This window comes from Acinonyx jubatus, chromosome B1, assembly GCF_027475565.1.
Source record: "Acinonyx jubatus isolate Ajub_Pintada_27869175 chromosome B1, VMU_Ajub_asm_v1.0, whole genome shotgun sequence".
Taxonomy (NCBI): Eukaryota; Metazoa; Chordata; class Mammalia; order Carnivora; family Felidae; genus Acinonyx; species Acinonyx jubatus.
This window is the reverse complement of record NC_069382.1, coordinates 114,475,009-114,493,763: the sequence shown is the minus strand read 5'-3', so window position 1 is coordinate 114,493,763 and position 18,755 is coordinate 114,475,009. Positions and strand designations below refer to the sequence as shown.

At 34.4% G+C, this 18,755-nt stretch overlaps 1 protein-coding gene across 1 annotated transcript in view; it reads left to right on the top strand.

Moving 5' to 3' along the window:
* GSTCD (glutathione S-transferase C-terminal domain containing) overlaps window positions 1–18,755 on the top strand; it is a 131,342-nt gene that overhangs the window by 13,660 nt on the left and 98,927 nt on the right. Inside the window, exons 4-5 of the mRNA XM_015062611.3 lie at window positions 5,790–6,041; window positions 11,079–11,172. Coding sequence (XP_014918097.2) covers window positions 5,790–6,041; window positions 11,079–11,172 — 346 coding nt within the window. The remainder of the gene's footprint in view (window positions 1–5,789; window positions 6,042–11,078; window positions 11,173–18,755) is intronic.

Here is an 18,755-nt window from a genome sequence, read left to right as displayed (position 1 = left end):
AAGTTGCTACTGGTAAGCAAGTATACTTTGATAGGACTATCTACAAGATTATTCTACTCCTGGGCACCTGGGTGGCTCATTTGTTAAGCATATGACTTCAGCTCAGTTCACAATCTAATGGTTTGTGAGTTCAAGTCCCACATCCAGTAAGCTTGTGTCCTGCATGGGGTGAGCATGAGCCCCGCTTTGGGTAAAACACGAGCCCCACTTCGGGTGAGCCCCTTTTCTCTCTCTTTCTTCCTCTGCCCTGTCTTAGATTCTCTTTCTCTTTCTGCCCCTCATTCACTTGCACTCACTCTCTCCCTCTGTCTCTCTCAAAAAAAATATTCTCCTTTAAGACAAAATTTGCCATTTCATAAAATATTTTCATAATTTGAACACGATTTAACCTTTTACATGTTAACTTCTAATGCTTTGAATTGAGTTTTTAAAAAGTATGACACGTATTGCTAACGTAAAATTATTGTAGAAATTGATTTTTAAGCAAAAGTACCTATATTAAATGTCTCTTTCACCATCCCCATTGACATAAAATTAGGAATAAAGTGGGAATCTTACTATCAGCCAGCATATTGCAAACAACATGGAGGCTGCTTATTTAGTGGTTAATGTGTATATTCTATATCCTCTCCCATGCATTAGGTGCTTAAGAGTTTTCAGGTTTTTGTTTGTTTGTTTTTTTTTAATGTTTATTTGATTTTGAAAGAGAGAGAGGGAGGGAAGGGCAGAGAGAGGGAGACAAAGGATCTGAAGCAGGCTCTGTGCTGACAGCAGAGAGCTTGACACAGGGCTCGAACTCACGAGCTGTGAGATTATGACCTGAGCCAAAGTTGGACACTTAACCAAGTGAGCCACCCAGGCACCCCAAGAGTTTTCAGTTTTAATAACCCACCAGTTCTAATCTATAAGTAAAAAAGACAGAATTGGGATTATATTTCCATTTAGACAGATCATTTACTGCTTACATTGCTCACCTAAACATTTATTTTCAAAAGAGTAAACATGGCTAAAGAATGATATAAAGTACAAAACATTTTATATAATAGGTGATTGGAAAGTGATGCAGTGGAGGAGATACTTTAGATAGATGTAACATCTTGCTTCTCTCCAGACAAGTTTTGCTCTCCTTTATTATAATTAACTACAAAGCCATTATCGTTTCATTTTGTGCTCTTGGTAGCAGTAGTTTTTTATTTATTAGTTTAAGAATAAATGATCTTATTTTCTTGTCTTTAAGTAATTATGATATTTATAATGGTTTTGATCTTATCAGGCAGGTAACTTTTTAAATAATTTCTTAGGAACAAATATAATTTTCATCTCACACATTTTTCACTAGCCACTTCCTTAAATATATCTTCTTGAGTGTAATGAATGTGCTTCAGTACCTCCTGAGCTGTCTGGATATTAGCAGGGCAGCCTGGCATGTTGATTAAATGGGATAACTTGTCATGCAGAGTAAAACTTCTCAATTTCTTTTAAACATGAATTATTGTTACTTAGTCACAACTTATTTTCAAACGGAAGGAAAGATGCCGTATGCATCTAACAAATAACAATAAATCATTACCAAGGAGAGGAAAGGAAAGGTGAAGAAATGAGAACATTTCTTATGTGATTAATTTATCATGACTTAAGCTCAGTTCCCTTAGCACATAAGCTATTTCCAGGCAATTAAGAATTTTGATGAGAATTATAAACGGGCTCCCAGAGTGACATTTAGAAAGTATATTTCAAACTTTTTTTTGCTTTAATTCACAGTAAAAAATGCATTTTACAAGGTGGGAAAACATACTTATATAAATATATATCTTCTATACATTAAATATACTTCTAAGTGTATTATATAAAGTAACCCATCTTACTACACGCTGCTTACTCTGATATTTTCTATTATATGTCATTTTTTTTAAGTTTTATTTTTTTTATTTTTTTTCAATATATGAAATTTATTGTCAAATTGGTTTCCATACAACACCCAGTGCTCATCCCAAAAGGTGCCCTCCTCAATACCCATCACCCACCCTCCCTCCTTCCCACCCGCCATCAACCCTCAGTTTGTTCTCAGTTTTTAAGAGTTTCCTATGCTTTGGCTCTCTTCCACTCTAGCCTCCTTTTTTTTTTTCCCTTCCCCTCCCCCATGGGTTTCTGTTAAGTTTCTCAGGATCCACATAAGAGTGAAAACATAAAGTATCTGTCTTTCTCCGTATGGCTTATTTCACTTAGCATAAAACTCTCCAGTTCCATCCATGTTGCTACAAAGGGCCATATTTCATTCTTTCTCATTGCCACGTAGTACTCCATTGTGTATATAAACCACAATTTCTTTATCCATTTATATGTCATTTTTAAAACTGTGCTGATGTTGCAAGTTACTCAAGGGTCATAAATAGCTGTTTGAAAAACACTAATTTAGGAAATTATTCTTTGAAGCTAATATGTAGTTTCTTGATCATTTATTCACTCAACAGAGTGACTATTATTTGCAAGGCAGTGTTTTAAGTCCTTGTTATATACAAAAAGACTTAGACATAAGCCCTGCCCTTATAATCAATTACTTGTGCTTATTTAAAGTCCAGTTAAAATAGACTAAAATGTATATGCATGTGAATTTTTTTATTACTTTTCTGTCCTTTCTGGCTTCGGCTTTGGTACTGATTATTGCTAGATATATGTGTCAAGATTTTCTTGATTTGACCTTTTTATTTATCTATTTGTTCATAGTCACCAGTCATAATCTGTGACGTTATTACTGTTTCTATGGAAACAACATTCAGTGCCTCAAAAAGAAGCAAAAATATTCTATTTTTTAAAGAAATTGAAGTTTGGTTGTGATGGTAGGGAGAAAGCATCTGGCCAAAAGAAAACAAAAAGATAATTTAAATCAGGAGGAATGATTTCACATTTTCTAATTTAAATAAAAACCTTACTTTAAGTGTTGTGTGATAAAAATTGTCCTGTAAATGATGTTAGTTATCTTTTTACTTCTATATATTTTACTTTACTATTTTACTTTAGTGAAATTTCCTCCTTACTCCATCAAGTCTTTTGTAGAGAATATAGTCCTGACAGTGTTTCTTACATTATTATAAAGTAATATTCTTGAGTCTGTGTTACAGTTCATACATTTAGGGAAGAAGGCTTCGCTTAAAAACAACAACAACAAAAAAACCAAACTTTAAATCACCATTAAAATAAGAGTACAGCCTCTCCATTTCTCTCATCTCCACACTTATCCAGTGAGTGCATAATTTCCACTGAGATTCCTCAAAATACACCAGTGATTATAAACTCTATATAGACATCAAGTTATAATCATTTAAAAGTATTACATAATAAACTTTGAAGAAGTCAACGCTTCAACACATTTTCCATTGACCTTCCTCCATTGACCACTTAAACTAATTTTCATAAGTAAGTATATATTAGGTATCTCAGGTTTTTGACTAAGCAGTGTCCTTTTACTCTCTATATTCAGGGTGTTGAGAACTTATGAAATATGATGATGGTCTGGGACAGTGGAATGTGTTCTTGCCGGTGAATTATAGAGGAAGGGGTTTCTAAGTTTGAAGGAAGTTGATTAAGGAAAAGTTTTTAGAGGGGCATAAAAATATACTACCAACGAAAGATGATAGAAACTGGAATACAAGGTAAAAAATTTTACAAGATGATTTTCAATTGTAGCATTTATAGACATTTCGAATGTTGTCATGTTATTTTTTATTCTCTTGGAATAATCCATTCACATTTTTTGTCCTTTTTCTGCTATGTATTGGTCTTTTCCATTACTTTTTTTCTTTTTTTACTTATAGTATAGTCAGTATGTGAATATATTCTTAGTTTGTCTGTATATAATGTTTATTATTATTATTATTATTCAAGTAATTCACAAATACCTTTTGGGCCTCTTTGTAAGACATTAGTCCTTTGTCAGTCTTATATCTTATCTAAATAGTATGTTTTGATTTTAAATATATCTTTAAAAAAATAGACTTTCTTTCTTAGGGTAGTTCTAGGTTCACAGTAAAATAAAGCAGAAAGTACAGAAAGTTTCCAATATTCTCTGTCCCCATACACACAGTCTCCTCTACTATCAAAATCCTGCACCAGAGTGGTACATTTATTAAAACTGATGAACCTACATTAAAACATTATATAACCCAATCCATAGTTTATAATAGGGTTCACTCTTTCGGTTGTACATTCTGTGGGTTTCGACAAATGTATGACATGCATCCGTCATTATTGTATCACACAGAATAGTTTTACTGCCCTAAAAATCTATATTCCACGTATTCATCCTCTGTCCTAACCCCTGACCACCACTGATTCTTTTACTGTCTTCATAGTTTTACCTTTTCCAGAATGTCACATACTTCGAATTATATGGTATATAGCCATTCAGGTTGGCTTCTTTCACTTAGTAATATGCTTTTAGTGTTCATCTGTGTCTTTTCATGGCTTGATGAGTTCATTTCTTTTTAGTGCTGAATAATATTCTATTGTTTGGATGTACCACAGATTGTGTATCCATTCACCTACTGAAGAACATCTTGGTTGCTTCCAAGTTTTGGCTATAAACATCCAAGTGCAGGTTTTTACATGGACATAAGTCTTTAACTTATTTGGAGTCTTTAACAATTGCTGGATCATATGGTGAGTTGTTCAGCTTTGTAAGGAGTCGCCAAATTGCCTTTCTTAGTGGCTGTTCGATTTTGCATTCCCACCAGCAGCAAATGAGAGTTCCTGTTGCTCCCCATCCTTGCCATCATTTGCTTTTGTCAGGGTTTTGCCTCTTCCCCATTCTAGTAGGTGTGCAGTGGTGTCTTCTTGTTTTAATTTGCAATTCTTTAATGGTATAAATGATGTACGTTTTTTCATGTACTTGTTTGCCATCTCTGTAACTTCTTTGCCATATATATAACTGCCAATTACATGACTCTCATACTTTCACCAGAGATATTTGAATGGCAAACAAGCACATGGTGCTCAACATCATCAAATCATAGGGAAATGCAAATTAAAAATCACAATGAGATACTGCCGCACATCCACTAGAATAGTGAAAATAAAAAAGACTGACAATACCAATCATTGGCAATATTTGGAGAAATTAGGACCTCCATGCATTGCTAGTGAGGATATAAAATGGCACAGCCATCAGGGAGAAGTGTTAGGCAGTTTCGTGGAAACTTAAGCATAGTTTCCATATAACCTAGCAACGTGGCTCCTAGTATCTACTCCTAAGAAATGAAAAACATTCCCATACAAACACTGGTGCATGAGTTTGTATAGCAACATTATTTATAATTAGCAAAAACTGGAAACAATGCAATGTCTATCAACTGGTAAATGGATGAACAAAATATATTATTCCACACAATGACTACTACTTATAATAAGAAGAAACAAACTACTAGTAAATGCAACTACATACATGAACCTCAAAAAATTAATGCTAAGTGAAAAAAGACATGTTTTCTGGTTCTACTTATATGAAATACTAGAAAAGGCAAATTATAGACATGGAAAGGAGATCAGTGGTCGCTTACAACTAACTGGGGAAGCAGAGATTGACTACAGGTGGTCATAATGGAAATTTCTGGTGTGATATAAGTGCTCTAATCCTGGATTGTGGTGATAGTTGCCCAACTGTATAAATTTACTAAAACTCATTGTTTGAGCTGTATGCTTAAAATGTGCAAATTTTATGGTATGTAAAGTTACCTCAATATGGCTGTTAAACACAAAAAATATAGAATAGTGTGTTTTGTTCTTTGTCTACCTAGGCAATTATCTGCAAGAAACTTTCTGAAAAGCTGATAGAATTTCCACTGCTGGCTGCTTGGTACCAAAGGATTCAGGAAGTGCCCAGAGTAAAAACAGCAGCTTCTCAGTGTGGGATCCAATTTCTCCACTTACCAGAGTTGCTGACCACCTTGAAGGAACAAGATGCAAACTTAAGTGAGGTCCCAGGTGTGGAGGAGCAAAATGATACTTCATTTTTAGGAGGACCAAGACCCACTATGACCAAGTTAATGGTACTTAAAATGTTTTCATTAACATTTTCTTTGAAAAATTCCATGTGATAATGTTGCTGAGCATTCTACCCCAGATTATAATCATTTATTGACATTACTTTTGTTTTAAATTTTATTTGTAGTTGTTTTACATCACCCTTGACCAGTTAATATTTCCATGTCTTTTGCATGTAAGTGAGGTATAGTAAATTAAAGATTTTTAATAGTATGTGTCTTTGGAGCCAAGTAAGTCAGAATATATATTTTTTAAAAATATTTTTCTCAGGGTGCCTGGGTGGCTCAGTTGGTTGAGTGTCCGACTCCGGCTCAGGTCATGATCTCGCAGTCTGGTCTGTGAGTTCGAGCCCCATTTCAGGCTCTGCTGACAGCTCAGAGCCTGGAGTCTGCTTCAGAGTCTGTGTCTGCCTCTCTCTCTGCCCTTCCTCCTCTTGCACTCTGTCTCTTCTCAAAAATAAATAAACATTAAAAATATTTTTTAATAAAAAAAGTATTTTTCTCGAAACTTGTTTTTTTATATTCAAGACATTGACCAAGGTCATATCACATCTGGTCAAATGTATTGTTTTAACCTGGTGTTTTTCTGTTGCAAGGTTTTGGCCTCAGTTTTTAAATTTTGAGATGGTGGTTTGAAGTTAAAGAATATGAAAATGAATATATCAATTTACTTTCTAAGGTTTTGCCTACATTTAAGTTTTTAGTTCTTTGCATTTTCTTTTTACTTTTTACTTTAATAACTTTTTTAACGTTTATTTATGTATTTTGAGAGAGAGTGAGTGAGCACAAGTAGGGGAGGGGCAGGAGAGAGGGAGAGAGAGAGAAAGAGAATCCCTGGCAGGCTCTGCACTGTCAGCACAAAGCCCAACACGTGGCCCCATCTCACAGACTGTGAGATCAGGGCCTGAGCTGAAATCAATCGCCAGGTGCTCAACTGACTGAGCCACCCAGGCACCCCTGTTTTAAAGCCTTTTGATAGAATAACACATATGATCTATATTTCTCTCTTTGAAGCAAAATTTGTTTCTAATAATATTAATTGTACAAGTTCTCCCCAATAGACTTTCTTTTCTCTGTCATTCTACACAATTTACGAAAATGTTTTGCCTTTGACTTCAGCTATTTGAAGATTTATTTGAATAGAGGAAAAATCAGGAAGTAATTTGAGATGTTCATCTGAGTTGTACTGGAAAAATAGTCATTATATTTCCCCACTTGGGTTAGGAAGCATTTGAATTCTATCATTAATAGAGTTTGCTCAGTTAGAAAAGAACAGGATTGTATTAGTGACCCCAGCCCCTTACCTTCTCAGTTTTGTTAGCTTCGTGATGAAACAATGAAATAAGATTATTTAGTTGATTTTAGAAGATATCAAGGCATGTCCAAAGTGTGATGTGTCTTGATCAGATGGCTGTACCGTGTCGGGATCTCAGGTTCACCTCCTGAGTTTCTTTAAATGATCAGCAGGAGAGTAACTTGCTTTGTATTAAAATACTAATATTTAGGGCACCTGGGTGACTCAGTTGGTTAAGTGTCGGACTTCAGCTCAGGTCATGATCTCCAGTTCATGAGTTTGAGCCCCATATCAGGCTCACTGCTGTCAGCGTGGAGCCCAATTCACGCCCTCTGTCTCCCTCTCTCTCTGCCCCTCCCCCACTTGCACTCTTCCTCTCTCTCTCAAAAATAAATAAACATTAAAAAAATTTTTAATAAAATTAAGCAAATAAAATACAAATTTTTAAAGTTTCAACAAACCAAAAGTCTGCTTTTATTTGTTTTTTATTTTTTATTATTTATTATTATTTTTTTTTTTTTTGAGAGAGAGAGAGAGACAGAGTACGAGCAGGGAAGGTGCAGAGAAAGAGGGAGACACAGAATCCAAAGCAGTCTGCAGGCTCTGAGCCATCAGCATAGAGCAAACCAGAGGCTCCAACTCACAGACTGTGAGATCATGACCTGAGCTGAAGTCGGAAGCTCAATTGACTGAGCCACCCAGGCGCCCCCAAAAATCTGCTTGTAATTCATAGTTACACAGAGTCTTAAATGAAAAATTGGTGATTCAGATTTTTCTACCTCTGCTTTTCTAGCAATAAAATGACATTAGGGAAAACATTTGTATTTTATACATCTTAAAAATATTTAAACACTGAGAAATAAAGAACAAATTTAAATTCAGGAAAAGTTAACAAGCAATTGTAAAAATAAGCTGTCTTATAATAACATAAAAAATATAAAGGAATCCTGACTTTTTAATTTACAGAGAATGTGTTAGTTCAGGTCCCCTGAGCAGACTCCAAGATGGGGTTAAATGTGCAAGAGATTTACTGAGGGAAATCTGTGAGGTAAAGTGGGGAAGGAGACAGAGGAGGCTGGGAGAGCCTTCAGGCTGGGATGCAGGTTTGACCCTTGTACATGAGTCAGGAAAGGAAGGAAAACTGGGTTAGAGAAGTTTTAGAGTTTAGTGGAGGTCTGAGAAAGTTTTGGCAAGCCAAAACTTTGGGAATCCTTGAGCCCAAATCATCTGTCTGAGAGTTCCATGTTTCTCAGGAATAGGCCTAACATAGTATCTTAACCAGTCTCACTCATTGGCTTGGGAGCAGCCCATGGGAAGACTACTATAGACCAGGTAGTCTGGTCCTAGCTTTGTAACTAAGCTAACATTCTGATCTTCAGTATGTTATTTAACCTAAGGGCCTTAATTTCTTCATTTATAAATTAGGAGGGTGTAGTAGCTATTCTATAAGATTCTTTCTGATTTCAAATCTTATGGTTATATAAAAAATGATTGGGACATTACATCAACAATTTAAAAACGATGGCTGGGGGCTCAGTTGGTTGAGGTCTGACTCTTGATTTTGGCTCAGGTCGTGATCCCAGGATCATGGGATCAAGTCCTGCATAAGACTCCTCACTGAGCGTGGAGCCTGCTTAAGATTCTTTCTCCCTCTCTCTCTCCCTCTCTCCCTCTCCCCGTCTCCCCTACTCTTGTGTTCTCTTTCTCTCTCTAAAGTAAAAATTACAAATTTAAAAAAGAAAGTCCAACCCTGAAAATAAGTTAAAATTTCTATTTTCATTTAATTCTAACTTGATAGTATGTATTAGATACAATAAATGCTCCTTTTTAGCAGGACATTGTATTTGCTACTTACTAATGAATTATTGACATACATTTTGAAAAATAGTAAATATTATATCAAAATAATATATGAATGTATTAATTTTATTTATATAGTAACTTTTAATTTTTGTGTAGTCACAGTATTTTGTGCCAGTTACATGAGGACAAATGAAATTGGTGCCAAGTGGTAGTATAAAATAGTGAAGTATTTCTTAGGAACACTCACATCTCACTTTTCCCTCTTCTTTTTTCTTTGGTGTACTCCTACCTACAAAATTTCCCTTATTCTCCAAAGGTTTTAAATTTATTTATTCTGTTAGTCCAAAAAAATGTATATGTTTAGTCATTGTTTTGAATGTGGGATATATGAAAAACAAATTGGACTGCCTTCATGGGCCTTATATTCTGATAAAGAAGGTAAATAAGGAAAAAACACAATTTAATGTGTGAACACATTAGATAATGATAAGTGCTATAAAAAGATAATGTGGGGTAAGGGGGTGGAGGTTATGTGGGTTGGGGTCCTTTGTAGATGGAGTGGTCAGGAAGGCTTATCTGACAAGGTGAAGACGTTGAGCAAATAACCTGAATGAATTGAAGATTTGGAGGAAGTGTTCTAGGCAGAGGATCCAGCTACTGAACAGACCCTGAGCAAATCTATAGAGACAGAAGGTAGATTAGTAGTTACCTAGGTCAAGGAGCTGGGGGCGGGGGGAGGGGGCAGGATAGAAAGTATCTACTAATAGATATGGAATTTCTTGTTGAGATGATGAAAAATTTCTAAAATTAGTATTGACTGTGAATATTATAAAAAGTATTGAATTGTATGTTATAAATGTAATGGTATATAAATGATATCTCATATAGTATTTTTGAAAAGACTCTAAGGTAAGGTTAAATTTGGTGAAATGAGGGATAACAAGTTCAGTATGGCTAGGCTAGAATAAGGGATATAGAATAGAGGTAGATGATGTCAGAGAGATGTGTTTATTTTTCTGGGAGCAGATAAGTTCTCTAGGCCTCTAGATCTAAAGATATATCTCTACCTCAAATAAGAATCTTTATACTATTTCCTTTGGGACCAGAATTCATCTGGTTTTCATAATGGAAAGTAATCTCATGAACTAATTGATTCAAACTAGTGATAGATTCTCAGAAATTTTTCTTTTGAATATAATATTTCTGAAGATAAAAATACCTGAACCATGGGTATCTATCCTGTGGGCCACATACCCAGAATGTGATTGCAAGGGGTCTGGGAGTCCATATGTATGCCATGTAACTATCAGCAGATCAAATAAGTAAATGCATAACTTTTAACTTCCTCCTCAGGGGAAAGAGCCTGAGAAGTTTGTTGTATACTGGAAAGTGGTCCTCATTTTTGAAAATGTTGGGAACCATTTGGTTACAACAGAGGAATCTTTTTTTAGAGCATTATAAGCACTTGTAAAAGACTGGTATGGATGATGTTTTGGGGTATTATGTTGAAGTGGGTGCTTTTTGTCATGTAAATGTAACTCCTAGGTGGCAGCAACTTTCATATATGTGAAGACAGGTCTTGATGGACATATGCAGAATCAGTTTTTTATTATCTCTGTGTGGAACGTTTTTGATAAAATTTTTATCCTCAGGTAACTTTTCTTTTTGACACCTAATTTATTTCTAGGTAGCTTATTCTATGTAGTTTTAGGTAATAATTTAAAAATAGCATTTTTTTGTTATCTCAGTATAAAAAATAGGAAAGTGTGCTCTCAAAAAACAACATATTATATTTTTTATGTAACTAAATATTTTGAGGAACACTTAATGGTTGTTAATATTTATGTTTCTTCTTGTCAGTGTAGAAAATAGAAATTTGATCTTCTAAAACACAACAGAATTTTATTAATTCATTAATTCAGAAAGAGTCTATTTCCTATTTCTAGGAAAAAGGCATTGAAGTGATGTTTTCTCCCCACCCTTGCCCTACTTGGACCATTGATTGGAATAGTCTTCCTGCAGCAGTGAGCCCAAAGGAAGGTGAGTTGTTTTTTCTTCTCTCCTTTAAGTTTTAATCATAATCTAGATGGTCTTTTCAGATCCATCTTCCAATTCTCTAATTTCCTTTTTGGTTTTGTCTAATATTTTGATTATACTATCCATTGAGTTTTCTTTTTTTTCTTCTAATTCTTTTTTTTAAGTACTTATTTTAATTACAATTAGTTAACATACAGTATTATTCTAGTTTCAGGTTTGCAGTATGGTAATTCAACGCTTCCTTCATCACCCTATGCTCATCAGGACAAGTGCACTCCTTAATCCCCATCATGTGTTTAACATATGCCCCCACTCCCCTCCCCTCTGGTAATCATCAGTTCTCTATAATTAAGAGTCTGTTTGGTTTTTTTTTTTTTTAATGTTTATTTATTTTGAGAGATTGAGAGAGAGAGAGTGTGTGTGTACAAGCAGGGGAGGGGCAGAGAGAGAGTGTCCCAAGCAAGCTCCATGCTATTGGCACAGAGCCCCATGTGGGGCTCAAACTCATGAACTGTGAGATCATGACCTGAGCCAAAATCAAGAGTCAAACACTTAACCACCTGAGCCACTCAGGCACCCCAAGAGTTTGTTTCTTCTTTTGTCTCTCTCTCTCTTATTTTTTTCCCTTTCCTTGTCTGTTTTGTTTCTTAAATTCCACATCTGAGTAAAGTTTTCATTTTATTTATATTATAAAAATTTCACATATATACATTGTTCAGATTAAACATTTCTAACATTTCCTACATTTGCTTTATCTATTCCTTTCTCTTTCTTTGCTGAAGTATTTTGAAGGATATTCCAGGTAACATGCCCTACATACATCTAAGAAATACTGACATCTTAGATAATCACCATGTTCTTATCATACCTAATAAAAATTATCAAGAATTCCTTGATCCTTTCATAACCAGTCCATAATCATTTTCCCCTAATTGTTTAAAGTATTGTTGGAAAAATATTTTTATAGTTAGGGTTTTAAATAATTATATTTTTCATTGCTAGAAATTATATTTGGGTTGTTATAAAAACTTTTTCTTGCTCGTGTTTTAATTTCCTCTTTTCATAATTTTTTAAGCATAGTTATTTTATATTCTGTATTTGTTATTTCTAATATTCGATGTCCATTTAGATCTAATTTTGTTTGTGTTTTTCTGTTGACTTCACTCCTGGTGTTTTATTTCCCTAATAGTTTTGTAATCTTATATTGTGAATTCATTTTGGGAAGTTAAATCTGTGGGAATCTTGTGGGGCCTGGGTTAAGAATAAATTTCCACACAAAGGGGGCACCTGGGTGGCTCAGTCGGTTAAGCTTCTGACTTCAGCTCAGGTAGTGATCCCATGGTTCATAGGTTCGAGCCCCACGTCAGACTCTATGCTGACAGCTCAGCTTCGGATTCTGTGTCTCCTTCTCTCCCTGCCCCTCCCCTGCTTGAGTTCTGTCTGTCTGTCTGTCTGTCTGTCTCTCTCTCTCTGTCTCTCTCAAAAATAAACATTTAAAAATTTTTTTTCCACATTTCTTTGGAATTTCTTGCTGATGTCAGGCAACTCATGATACTAGAACTTAAGGCCAGTTAACATTAGTTTTTAAGCATGAGATTCCTTTAACCTTTTCATTTGGAGCTGAGGTTTAAACAGACAAATTACCTTTTATCATCTCCCTTTGCTATTAAATACGATTTTTTTTAATGCACCTTTTCATAGGGAATGTAGCTTTTCAAGGTTTCTGCCTTCATGTAGTGATATTAGTTCCCACTTTCCACAATGTTAGGGACCCAGGACCACCCTCTCTTCTTTGTCTTGCTATTAAAGCTTAAATCCCTATTAGCAAATACTCCTCCCAGCAGCTGTAATGTCTGTTCAAGATTATTACACTGCTTTTTAGTTCCTTTCCTCCTTGTTAACGCCCTGTGTATTTCCCTTTATTCTCAGAAATCCATTTAGACAGGCAAAGGATGATTGTTGAGTTTTACATACCATTTTAGGTGTTTTTAGGTGAGAGAATTTTTTTATACCTCATTGTTCTATTTCTTTAATTATCCACTTATGTTTTAGTTTTAGACTAAGCCAAATAGAACTTTTGATTTCCAAATGCTCTTTGAAATTGTTTGTCTGCCTTTTTCATATTCTTTTCTTCTGTGATGCTTCCTAAATATCGCCTATATCTCACTAATCAATTCTATTCTGTCAGTCAAGGAGATAAGTTAGGATTTTTCCAGGAATAGAATAAGATTTTGTTGGGCATTAAGAACTCTGGCTCAAAGATGTTTTATAGAAATGAAGTTCATTTTTTGTTCTTTGTTAAATATATGAAAAATAGTCACTAATGAATTTGTTAATGGTTTAGTTTTAAATATTTTCTGAAATTCTGAAAATTTTAAATGTTTGTTTTTATTGACCTTGGATTGTTTCATGTACTCTGGTTACAGTATAGATTTTGAACAGGCTAAAACTGTAGTAAATGAAAATCAGATTTTCACGAATATTTATATTTACTAAGAAATGAATACAGAGATTTCTAAGTGCCACATGCTTTGCTTTACCCATAATTAATTTACTATGAAGCCAAAATATTATTTTCAGTTATTAATTGAGCAATCAATTATACCTGCTACCAACTCAGAGATCTAGCATTAAGCATTCAAGTCTGGTTGTTTTACTGGTTGGAACTGCATATCTAACAGAGTTCATGGAATATATTACTCATTATATCCCTTTAATTGGATCACCTAGTTTTCACAAATATTATGACAAACAAGGAACTGTAACAGCAGAGCTACATGATTTATTTACATTTCATTCACTGTTTCTTAAAAGCTTTATATAGTTTGTGTTAAAGTAAGGCAGAAATGTTGCACTGTAGATTTTCTGTTTTCAGTTCTGGCAATTTCCACATTGCATGGTAATAGGATCACTGTGAAATGAAATTATTATATATATGGGTGTGGAGGTCACTGTGAAAGTGTTCTCATGATTTGTGGTCTGGTATTTTTAGAAGAGATTGAATTGTAATAAGATTTTATTAGTACTAGGTTCATTTGGATGTCACAAAGGCCGACTCCTTATGTGGAATCCGCTGAATTACATCAAGATTATGGTACATATTATAAGAATCATTCTCTTTACTAACAAAGGCTATATTAATAATTATATAGCCTATATAATAATTATATAGCCTATATTAATAATTATATAGCCTATATAATTAATAATTATATAGCCTAATAATCATGATGGAGTCTAATTTGTTTCTTAAGCCTGTCTAATCTCCCAACCTCTGTTCTTACCCATTTCTCTCCCCACATCTTACATACCATTCCCTGAACTTTTCAGTTTCCCTTATATGACCTGTATCTATTGTCTCCATGCCTTCACTTTTGTTTTTCCTTCAGTCTTAAATATTCTTCTTCCCACTTCGCATTCTATTGAAATTATACTTATTTTTTAAAGATCAACGCAAATGCTGCTTCCTCCATTAAGCCTTTTGCATGGGCTATGGAGTCAGCCTGTCTGAGTTTCATACCTGTACTTCTAACTAACTGGATAATCTATGGCCAGATTTTCAACTTCTCTGTGCTTCAATTGCCTCATCTGCAGAATGGGGATAAAATAGTATTTACCTTAATGAGATTGTTGGTACATTTAATGAATGAATATATAAAGCACTTAGTACAATATATTAGACAGAATTAGTCACTCCCTCTCAACATTCCTTAGTACTTTCTTATACTTCATTTTTGGTACATATAGTATGCTTCTCTTACACTCTATTTATATGCATGTTTTCCTTCTCTAATAGACTGTGAGCTCTTTGAATATAGGATGACTACTCAATATTTTTTTTATTAATTTCAATTGAATTGAGACTACAGATCCCTTTTTGTTAACCTCCCAAATTCCTGCTTAAACCAGGCGACTTTGAATCCTTTTGTCTCATTGTCTCTTAAAGGGCTAAAATAATTGAGATTATTTAGTTTGAAGGAAAGAGAACTGAAGATTTAATTTATACCATCATTATTACCGTTGTCATTATTATTATAACTACTACTGCTATTATTATTATATTTTACGGACTGTTTGGAAATCAGTTGTAGATTACGCTACTTTACTTCTAAAAACTTAACTATCTGCTTTAAGAACAAAGACATTTTCTTAGTCCTTGTCTCATAGCCATAGCACAATTATTGAAACAGGATATATAATTCAGTACATGCTATTATCTAATCCAAAGTCCAGTTGGTTGTAGTATGTGTAATTGATATGTCACTTTAAGCACCCAGGCACCCCATCAGTTTAGTTCCTTTAATGTGAAGTAGTTTCCTAGCCTTTCTTTATCTTTCAACATGGACTGTTTTGAAGAGTGCAGGCCAGTTTTTTTGTAGAACATTTCTCAAATTTGATTTGTCTAGTTTCCTCATGCTTAGATTCAGGTTCTGCATTTTGGCAGGAACACCACAGGAGTGAAGTGGTGGCCTTCTCAGTGCATCATAACAGAAAGCACATTACATCAGTGTGGGCCCAACGATGGTAACTTTAATCACTCGGTTAAGGTGGTATCTTCCAGGTATCTCTACTGTCATGTTACCATTTTGCTCTATTGAATTAATAAGTAGTTTCTGGGGAGATGTTTGAGACTATATAATGTCTTGTTTTTAAAATTTCATTCACTAGTTTACGTTCATTTGATGCTTTTCCTGTGATAGTTACAAAATGGTGCTTTTTCAGCTTTATCATCCTTCTGTATGTATTAGTTGCCACCCAACTGTAAGAACATTTTCCCATCTATCATCTATGTATCTATTATCAGTATCGACTCAGGAATTCTTTTATTAAATAAGTTGTAACCCATCATGGTTGGTCTTTGGAGGGAGTTGGATCCAAGGTGGAGAAAGGAAGGACTAAATAACCTTTGCCCCTATCAGTGATTCTTAACCAGGTTCTTACCAACCCCAGGGGACATGGCAAATAGCATGACTTATTGTTGTTTTGACAGATGGTCAGGGATGCTTAAACTTCACCATTTCAAAGAATTGTCTCACCCTTATGCTACAGTATAAGTAGTGCTCTCCTTGGGGGAATCTAAAACATACAAGCTTGTTTTAGGGCCTCTAGGCAAGGTATATAGAAGCTTCATTGTCCTAAGCCATTGCTTTTCAAACTAAGACATCCATCAAAATCATTTAGAAGGCTTATTAAAACAGATTGCTGGCAACTAACCCTGAGTTTCTCATACAGTTCTCAGATGGGGCCCTATAATTTGCATTTCTAAGAAGTATCCAACTAATGCTGCTTCTGCTGCTCTGGGGCCCACACTGTGAAGTAATTACTATAGATAACTGAAATAGTACATGCATTAGCTGCTTTGATTTCAACTTTTGCCACCAAAATGAGATGAACAACGAGGTCAAAGCTGTCTAAATTTTTTCTTTACAAACTAAAAAATTGATTTTCTGTTTTTAGCATGCATTACATCAAATATAAGAGTTGGTACAAACCTCTGAACTATTTGGTAGCTATGAAAAGTTCTACTTTAGGCCAGGTATACTAAAATTATACTAACAAATTTAAGTGAAAGTAGATGTATCTTATTATGTAGAAATAGCTGTCTCTTTTAAGAATTTTTTTCCCAAAATATTAATCTTAGATTTACACTAGATAAAATTAGCATATTTGTTTTCTTACTTTTACAATGTAAGAATATATTCCTCCCAACATTTATTGTTTATATTGAATAGCTTTAGCTTAATAATAGCCATTACATTTTGAACTTCTTGGCATTTAACATACTAAAAGCACACCAAGAGAATGAGATCAAAGGTTTTTTTTTTTTTTTTCTATTTTCTGGGAAAAAATTTTCCTAACATAAATGTTTTCCATTTTTCTAAGTTATACTTAGCTGTGAAATCCAAAACCTGACCATATTTGCCTCAGAAGCCTACAAATTTGTAACTATTTTCTCTTCTTTCAAGGGTAAGGTTCTCAACAAGCATTTTGGTGCTTTACCAAAAGTAACACAACTTTTATTTAAAGTGCGATTTAATCTGAAACTAAAAGCCCCTAGAAGGTAGTATATATAAATATAGAAAGAATTTATATTAAGTAGTTTAAAATATAACAGGGTTGAAAAGAACAAGTTTGTTATTTGCTTAGTAGTACTCTTTTGATTAGTGCCAAACACTAATATATAGGTGTAGAGACTGAGATAGAAAGAGATAAATCACATATGTATAAGTTACATAGTATGTATATGAATGATTTAGAGCCGACCATGTGTTAAATTCATCTCCTTTTCTAGTATAAAGTTAGAGAAGTCAGCTAGAGTAATAAAGAAGTCATTGAAGTGGGAGAGAGGTGGGTAAAATTTTACTAGGCAAATTCTTCCAATTATAATAGCATTAGACATTCCTTTTATAAAAATGTTAGTCTTGGAGCACCTGGGTGGCTCCGTTGGTTGAGTGTCTGACTCTTGATTGTGGCTCAGGTCATGTTCCCAGGGCCGTAGGATCAAGCCCCATATCAGGCACTGTGCTGAGCATGGAATCTGCTAAAGATTCTCTCTCTCTCCCCACCTCAGCCCCTCTCCCATGCTCACACACTCTCTCTCCAAAAAAAGAAAGAAAGAAAGAAAAAGAACTCTTACACATGACACCAAAAGCATGATCCATAAAATTTTTTTTTATAAATTGGACTTCATTAAAATTAAAAATGTTTGCTCTGCCAAAAACTCTGTTAAAAGCATAATAAAACAAACCGAAGACTGGAAGAAAATATTTGCAAACAAAAAATAAATCTGACACAGAACTTAGATATGGAATACATAAAGAACTCTCAAAACTTGACAGTAAAAAACAAACAAAAAATTCTTTTTTTAGGAAATTAGAAAATGGGCAAAAGAGATGAACAGACATTTTACCAAAGAGGATCTATGCAGTTGGCATATATGCATATGAGCTATCATTATACACCTCTCAGAATGGCTAAAAAAAAAAAAAAAAAAAAAAAAAAGTAACAGCACCAAATGTTGAGGAGGGTGTGGAGAAACTGAATCATTCATGCATTGCCAGCTATGAATATAAAATGGTACAGCCCCTCTGGAAAATCATTTGTCGTTTTTTTTTTTTTCTACAAAACTACACATATAGTTACCACAAAACTCAACAGTTACACTGTTGGGCATTTATCCCAAAGAAATGAAACCTTATATTCATGCAAAAACCTGCATATGAATATTCATAGCAACTTTATTCTTAATAACCCCAGACTGCAAACAATCCAAGTGTTCTTCAGTGGGTGAATGATTAAACAAATTCTGATGAGCCTATGTATAGAAGATCACTCTGCATTAGAAAGGACTGGACTATTGATACTTGGATGAATCTCAAGAATTCATTAGTTAATGAAAAAGTCCCCTCTCAAAAAGTTACCTATACTATGTGATTGAATTTATTAATCATTCTCAAAATGATAAAACCAGGGAGATGAAGAACAGATTAATGGTTGGTAGGGAACAGAGATTGGCACAGCACAGTGCTGCTTGTAAAGGGAGTTCCCTTGTGATAAGGTGGTTACATCAATCTATATATTGGATC